Source organism: Gavialis gangeticus, unplaced genomic scaffold (assembly GCF_001723915.1).
Source record: "Gavialis gangeticus isolate Ggan-Ray unplaced genomic scaffold, GavGan_comp1, whole genome shotgun sequence".
NCBI lineage: Eukaryota > Metazoa > Chordata > Crocodylia > Gavialidae > Gavialis > Gavialis gangeticus.
Genome location: NW_017729024.1, coordinates 19,111,445 through 19,119,854, shown reverse-complemented (window position 1 = coordinate 19,119,854; position 8,410 = coordinate 19,111,445). Strand labels below are relative to the sequence as shown.

Genomic DNA, 8,410 nt, shown 5'->3' with positions numbered 1-8,410 from the left:
GCCTTACTGGATTTTATAAGACTTACCTGATCAAAACACACTATTTATATCTAAATTTACAAATGTGTCCTTACCAGCACAGATCATGAAGGCTATGTTTTTCATAATGAAACCAAATGCTGATTTGCATATTAGTCCCTTAAACATATCAGCAACATACGTGGGAGGATAGACAACGACAAGGCATTATTAGTCTGAAAAGAATTATTCATTACTTTTTATCATTACTTTCATTTAAACCATGGGACCACATCTTGTGAAGAGATAGGAAAAACCTCTCACTTCTCATTTCTCAAGAAGCATGTTATGTTTCTTCAAAATTGGAAGTTCTTTTTGGTTACATACAGGTATTACATATCTACTGGGAGAATCACTGCTCTCTTGATAGAAACCACGAAGTGTATACAAGTTCATCAAGTTTCTCTTGCAGGAAAAATGCCTTATGTGGGAGAAAGATCTTTCAGTGAGGAAGATCCCTTCTGTGGGAGAGTTTCTCCAACAGGAAAAAATGTATGGATGCTTCCCCTCTGCTCAGCTTCTCCTGGGGACCAGAAGGAATTGAATTGTAGGGCAATGCTCCCTGTACCTTCCCTAGGTCAAGGTCACCCTGCTCTGCAGAAGCCATAGGGAACAATGACAGCTTGGTTCTTCCCAGTTCTGGAAGAAGTCAAGGAGCAGGGAAAAGCTCCTGTGTCTTCCACAGCATGGGGTACCAGATAAGGACTTTGCCTCACCACTCCCCTCCAAGTACAGTCTGGAAGGTGAGGGGAGTACCTGCTGCTGCTGCTGCTCCCTGCCTCTTCAAACCAGTCTCTGCCCAGTTTGGGGAAGAGGCTGAAAGAGCTTTGCTTTGCTGCCCACTTTGCTACCCACTCACTGCAGAGACTGGGAACAGAGCACAGGAGGCTGATCTGCAAACCGTCGTCTGGGCAAGGTATAAAGAGTCTCTCCTCGCTGCTCCACTTTCCCTGGGGACCCAGAAGAGTGGAGCAGCCACTGTTCCTCATGCCTTCCTCAGACTGGGATTGCCCTGGTCTGGCAAACAAGCATCATGGCTGGGACTTATCTTTTTCAAACCATTTCAACAATGCATTGGTGAGATACTGAAAGACAGAGACTGTCCTAGATACTTGAATTATAGGAAACTAGATGTATGTTTATGTTGCAGGTGCCCACCCAAACTCCAACAAGATATGAAATAATTGTTAGTTTCACTTGAACCTTTGCATTTTTATCTGAAATAACAAAAAAAGCTCTTTGAAGCATGTTAAAAGAGTTGATATCATCAAGAACAAACCTACCCACCCTAAAGATCAAAGATTGCATTCAACAAAATTCCATATCGTATCTACATTCTGCATTTGTTGCCATTTAGACTGAGATAACTTGCATCTTTTTCAAGGTATTTCATTATAACCACTAAAAAAGGTCCTCATTTTTCAAAAGTTTTATTGGTAAGTTTGAAGACTAGACAAGGTCATACTGGTTTTACATCATTCTACATGATTTAAGTATATACAAAAACATTTGAATATTACACAGCTTGAAAGGTTGCAAAGGTCATTGTGTCTGAGATACTTCTGTACTTACTGACACATCAGAAGCCAGCACTGAATATTATATTTCATAGTTGTTGTATAGCAAAGATACACTCATTAGTATCCTTAGTCTTCAAAACTCACACTAATTTGTATGCAGTCATTCCGAAAGAGAAAGTCAACCTAAAAATCAGAACCAGTTAATGTGATAAGCCCTTAATAGAATATAGCTAAAACTAAGCCTTGTGCCTTTGTTTTATTTCTTAGGCTATAAAAGTAGCACATTATAGAGCCATAGAAAGGTGAAGTCTGCCTACAAATATTTAACTGGTTCAGGGTGAAATTTAATTAGGAGAACATTGTCACTCCATTTCAATGTCATTGTTACAATTAATACAAAAGTTAAAGATTATTTCAGAATGTTTTCCCAACCTTTCTTAAAAGGGACATATTCTACACTTTCTGTGTGTGTGGAATTCCTGTTGCTTTTAATGGATGGACTTGTTTAGAATACGCCTAAGGACAATGAGTTTAATGCTTACAAAGGGGTAAAAAAAAAAGAGGAACAATGATGGTGATGGGTCGAAGCAAGCTCTCAGCTGCTATCTTAAATCTGAAGTAATTCCATGGAATTCAATGGATTTATTTTAGATTTATATGGCTGCCACTTGGAGCAGAATTTGGCACTACAGTTACACAATTCAGTTTAAAGAAAGTGATCTGGCAACTAAACACTGAATGATGTCACTAGAAAAATCCCCAGTGAATCTTTTGAAAATGTAAAGGCATCATATAGTATCACAGGGCATTATAACAATACTGCATTTGGAACTTTCTCTTCAGGCTCTGAAGAATGAACTGATGAAGACTGACAAAAATGAACAGATAGAAATATTTAACTTTGTAAAATATAGATGAGAAAATTATGATAGCCCATTGCATAATGATGCTATTTTTTACGTGCAAATGAACATGAAAAATTATCAGTAAGCCAGGACTCAGAATTTTAAAAAGTATTAAATTAAAGTACCAGTAAACAGAAACAATTACTCATGAACATATAAACTAAATTAGAAAAACAACATTAAAGCAAATTGCTGACCTAGAGGGCCTAATTTTCTGAAGCGGCCTCCGATTTTGTGAGCACAGGCAGCTTGTGGTGGTGTCTGCGTGCTTTTTATTTAATACCTGCAGTGAAATGCAGGGGATTTTTTTTTTCACAAAATAGGAAGCTGGATTTAGACCCTTTTACATATCACCTACAGGAAAAATCCAAACATTACTACTCAACTTTCTTTCTGTGAAGAGCCTAAGGTGCAAAACATGGGCAGTGTGTAATTTAAGGAATACATCAGTTCCCCTTTACTCCAATAGTTTTTCCTCTTTAAAAATGCCATTATGATTGACTTTCTCTTTAAAATTGTTCACTACGATTGAAGACCACTTCATATATACATTGTTAAGGAATGCTGTTAACACAGTTACAGACAAGACATTAACAGTCTAGTGGCTTTTGTTATGCAGCACAAATAAAAAAAAAAAGAAAGACAAAATAACTTAGCAGTGTTGCACAGGACCTCAACATTTCTTACACATACTTTCTTTTACCTTTATAGACTCTTAATTAAAAGTCTTTGAAAATCCATGTCTAAGCCTTATAAAATAAATACTTGTATAAATATAGCTTAAGGGTTAAATCATTTTATAGTGGCAGGGGTTTTTCTTGTTTTGTTCTTCTTTACTAGTTCAAGTAATTTGAGATTAACCCTAGAGAAGACCTCTAGTAATCAATAACAAACCGTTTTGAAAATTTCCAGTCACTATTTTCAGGTCTTTTAAAGCAAAATGGATATTTTCTCTATGTGGATAATGTGAGATCATACACATTTTGAAATTCAAACATTTTAAAAAATAAGCTTTTGCTTTGTAGATTAGAGGCAACTTATTTATCTGGGAAGCAGGGCTCAGGTTCAGAATGCAATGCTTGAGAGTCAAGGAGAATGTAATGGTGACAAACACAGTGGAACATGGAATACTACATATCTACATCAGCATGTTATGAAATTAAACTACGACTAATAATCTGATATTTCAGATAACATTATTTTAAATAAATAGAAGGGTCCCTACCTTTTATCCCCACAATTTGAGAAGAAGGCAGTAAAACAACAATCTCTCATATAGAACTTTTTGTTTGTGAAACTCAAAATACTTTAAAAAAGTGGATACCATTATTCCCTATTTGACAAATAGAGAAACTGAGGCACTGAGGTAAAGTAACCTGCCCAAGGGCACAAAACAAGTAAGTAACAGAGGTGGGAATGGAGGAGGATCTCCCAATTCCCAGTTTTATGCCCTATCCACTAAAATTACACTACCTCACACTGCAAAAGAGATGTGTCATTGGAAAACTGATAATACTAATGTAGAAGCCGTAACTCCCATGTCACAGGACTACTTCCAGCTACATCCTACATCCTAGGGAGGATGTTGCTCCTAACATCCACCACTCTGTGTTCATGTAGCTCTCTGGTATCAGTGAATCCATGCCCTATATGTCTGACACATTCCAGTTCCTCCCAAGCTGAACAGTTTCCCCTCATGTAGTTTCTCTTAATTTTGTTCCTCCACACAGCAGGGATGAAGCTATTAATCACTTGTGCCCTTATATTCCTGCCTCACAATTGATACAATCTGGTTTGTATGTTGTTAAAACAAGGTAGTGTGTTTGGAGGGGCTAAAAAGGAAGTTATTCTGTTAATAGTCTACAAGTCAAGAAACAGGGCCAAATTCAAGCCTCATATTGCTCAATAGATATGTACCTAAAAAGTTATAATCAAGGCAGGATCTTAAGATGCTTGCATTTGCACACTTTGGCTCCTGTTGAGTTCACCTTCTGTAGGAACTTTATGGCCTGCAACACAGACGGGGCCTACTGGGATGTATGTGTCTGGGTTTGGAGTGTGTAATTTATATGCTTTAGCACCTACTATCTGACCCCACATGCACCTTCCCTCTTGGAGACTATGAAGGCATCAGGCAAAAGTAATCTTGTGGGCAGGTCTGTGAGGACTGTATGTCCATTTCTGGGCAAGGCCGAATATGTGGTCATATTAATGCTGTTTTTGCAGCATAAATATGTGCCTGTATCCACTCAAAAAGAATTTAGGTCAAACTGGATTTACAGTATGTATGATCAGACTCTGTGACAAATATAGTTGCAAACCAAATTCATACAGTTTGATTTGACACACTCATTAACTTCATAATATACTGATAGCAGATTTTGTTCCATATACAAATAGGACACCTCTTTTAGAGAAGACTTTGTTAACAATGAGATTAAATATAGAAAAGAGAGGCTATGGCCATCACATGCATAACAAAGTAAGAACAAAGTAAAACTGGGTGGAAGTGATTCTTATTTGCAAGAACTCTGCAGTTTAAATAAATATAATGAAAGATGATGTGTAATATCACAAGTGCTTTGCACCACAGAGTATCTTCAAAATGTGTGTCAGAAATATTGACAGTGTTTGATAGGCACAAGGGAAACAATATAACGCAGTCATCCCAGAGAAAACTTATTGCTAAAAGCTGCAGTATCACTTTTTACAAGTAAGATGAGTGTGATTTGCAAAGTGTGTGTCAGCCCAATTTTTCTAAAGCTGCAAATGAGCTTTGTCATGCTGATTCTCCTTCCTTGTAAAAAGGATGCTGCTGTTCTTTCCTAACACATTTCAACCAGCGTGAACAACTTAGAAGAAAACTAGAAAGGTAATTCCACAGCGAGAGGGACAATACTGTAACGGATTTAAAGGACAAAATTGGATTGGATCATTTAAAGGGCAGGCTTAGACCTCCTTACAAAAGACAGTTAGCGGCCTACCATAAAGTGAGCACTTGTTCATGAAAAAACCCATTCAACTTCATACAGGTTTTGCACAGTTTCTTCTACGGAGATACTTTTAAGAATATAGAGGTGTGTTTTTAGCGAAGATCCTTTTCAGTTCTCTTCTGTGCAGCCCAACAGCTCTGACCGTAAAGTGATCCTACCATACCATGACCAAGGGAGAATCCTTATGTGCCGTGCATAGATTGGAGGGTCAATCACATTCTTTCTGTGTGTGTCATTGTCAAAATTTCCCTGGAAAACCTGGAAGGTAAGAAATAAAAAATCCCATCAGTGAGGCTCCATATAGGTGATGAGTTCTCCTAAGTTTTTCTTCAGGATCAGAGCTTTGGTCAATGCTTTACCTTTTGACTTGCATCTTCCATAGGTAAAAAATTTGAATATTCCATCACCTCTGACAAGGTCTTACAAGAGCTCATTCAAAATATCTTGACATTTCAACAAATATTTTGCATAAACTTTAAAAAGGCTTTGTAATGAAATATTAGAATTTTTTAAATTTAATTCCCTTTATCACAGTTAGCTTTGTTTAGTGTTTCAATGGGGAGCAAGCCTATGGGCTACTGCCTTTCTGAGCTAAAACTCCAAAGCTTTGAAATTTTTTTGACGCAGTACAAAACCAGTTGATCTATTTGCTTCATTTCTATAGCATGTTACACTGCCATGAATGAAACTGAATTCAGAAGCAATTTTGCTGTCCCAAATCCTATCTGATTTATCTAATCAATACTGCACTCAGCTTACAAATGGTCTCCTATGGTAAATATATCAACCCCTTAGTGTTGTTGTCCCTGTAGTCTCTCTATAATTTAAACTGCCTTAAGTACATGTGCACATGTACTATGCCTATCTCTGAAATATGTAGGTGCCAGTATATAAGACAAATTTATCATTCATGAAAGGGCATTACGCATGGAGGAGACAAATTTATTGTTCAATGTGCCATATTGATAGTATTGGAGACAGACATCTTATATTCAACAAGAATATACAACAAGAAGAGAAGAAGAAAACATGATCTTGCATTGCTTTGTAAACAGGGCAGAGTAGATAGTTTATTATGTCTTCCAGGAAAACTGTCACTCACCACCAGTTACCAATGGGTATCTGTCCACTTGTAACTGGACTAAAACCATCATTTCATTTCTCACTAGCCACCAAACCATAAAATACTGCTTTTCTATAAGTAAATACAAATGAAAAGTAAATTGGTGAAGACTGAAAGGAGAAAAAGAACTTCCAATCTTTTGAAAACACACTTTTAGAATTGTTTTACTATGCTGCCGTCAAAAGTGATGACTCCTTCCCTCCTCACCGAGCTACACAGTTATCCATGCTGTAGCTTGCTTGGTTTTCTTTTCCATTTTTTTCACCCTTCCCTGCCCAGTGGGCCAACTTTAATTGGACAGATGGAAAATGTCACCAGCTACACTATTCTATAGTCCGGTGGTTAAGTCACTGACAGGAGTATTGCTACAGGAGCCTTTCTCGTGGTGGTTCCACCCTCCTGTTATGGGCCAACTGCCTGCTTACTCGCCTGCCATGCCTTGATCTTGATTGATTGATTGATTGATTGTAATTAGCGGAAGGCTGCCCACTTGATGTGCCCCGGTGCCAGGGGGCGCTGTCTGCGGCTCCTTTTCCTCCCCTACACCACAGCCCAAGCCTCGCAGATGGTACTAACATGGTATTCGATCTGGGCCCTGCTGTGATTTGGCCCTGTCCTTGCCTTCTCTCAGGGGCTTCTCACTGCCCCCCTTGCTCTGGGGCTTCTCGCTGCCCCCCTTGCTCTGGGGCTGGGGTTAATGCACTCCAAATGCTGTGCCCTCTCTGGCACCAGGGTCCCCACGCTACCATGGAGTCCCTATGAGGCCTTCTCCAACCCCTAATAGCCTCACCCGGTCCTCCAGTCAAACAGCGAACACAAAAACACAAAGCCCCCAGGCTATAACTTAAAAAGCTAAACCGTCTGGCCAGAACAAACATTCAAGCCCTACCGGGAAATACTCCAACCCATAGCAGCAATCAGGGGATGCTCATGGATTCGGGCTTCTCCCCTCTGTCTGCACTGGCTGAGCTCCTCCTCCCTTGGTCACCAGAGGGGAACTGCCCTCCTGGCCTCACGCCTGGGCTTAAGAAGGGCCAAGCCCTGTCCCTTCCTGTCAGCTGGCTCCACCGGTTGCCCTAGCAACCAGCACCTGTGACTCTGGCTGCCCTGGTGACTGGCAGCTGAGCCTCCCTCTTCTTGCCACTAGGGGCCTCTCCCAAGCCGTTTCTGCTCTCTGGCGCAGGGCACCTGAGTGCTCTGTGACAGTCACTCTCCTAAGAAATGGAAGATGTAAGTTTAAATCCCCTTTACACTGAAGATAATCTAGAACAGAGGTGTTCCACTTCCTGAATGACTGGTGAAATCACCAAGGTTATTATGGAAATGTAAGTGCTGCCACTGCATTTGTGAGTGACAGTGGCCATGGGTCCTGTAGGATCTGAATTGTTCTTCTTGACTGAGGTATGTATATTGTACTTCAGTACCATTTATATATCTAGCTGGTTAGCTGATGGATCAGGCTGCTTAGTCTTTTGTGGATATAACCCCCAAACTCAAATCCTCCTGCAGCACGGTGCTCTGGAATAAAATCCTGATTCTACTAAAGTGAATCATAACACTCCCACTGACTTCATTGTTGCTAAGAAGTCAACCTTGAAGTGCAAAACTGAATATCCATTGATGTTTCAAGTTTATTAATATAGTTTAAAAGTATGAGAATGGGAAAAATGGTGGAATTCAGAATAGGATTTTCAAGAGTCTACTGCAGGAGTAGGCAATTATTGTGGGTGGAAGGCCGCTTACTGAGTTTTGGCAAGCTGTCAAGGGCCACATGGGTAGCTCTGCCCCTTGAGAGGTGCCCCATCCCCTGGTCACCATCTTGTGACCAGAAGTCCCACCCCCTAACCCCTG

At 39.8% G+C, this 8,410-nt stretch overlaps 1 protein-coding gene across 1 annotated transcript in view; it reads right to left on the bottom strand.

The window, feature by feature from the left end:
- Window positions 1–1,431: 1,431 nt before the first annotated feature.
- EDIL3 (EGF like repeats and discoidin domains 3) overlaps window positions 1,432–8,410 on the bottom strand; it is a 430,122-nt gene continuing 423,143 nt past the window's right edge. The window contains exon 12 of the mRNA XM_019518185.1: window positions 1,432–5,694. Within this exon, the coding sequence (XP_019373730.1) occupies window positions 5,545–5,694 (150 nt within the window). The 3' untranslated portion in view covers window positions 1,432–5,544. The remainder of the gene's footprint in view (window positions 5,695–8,410) is intronic.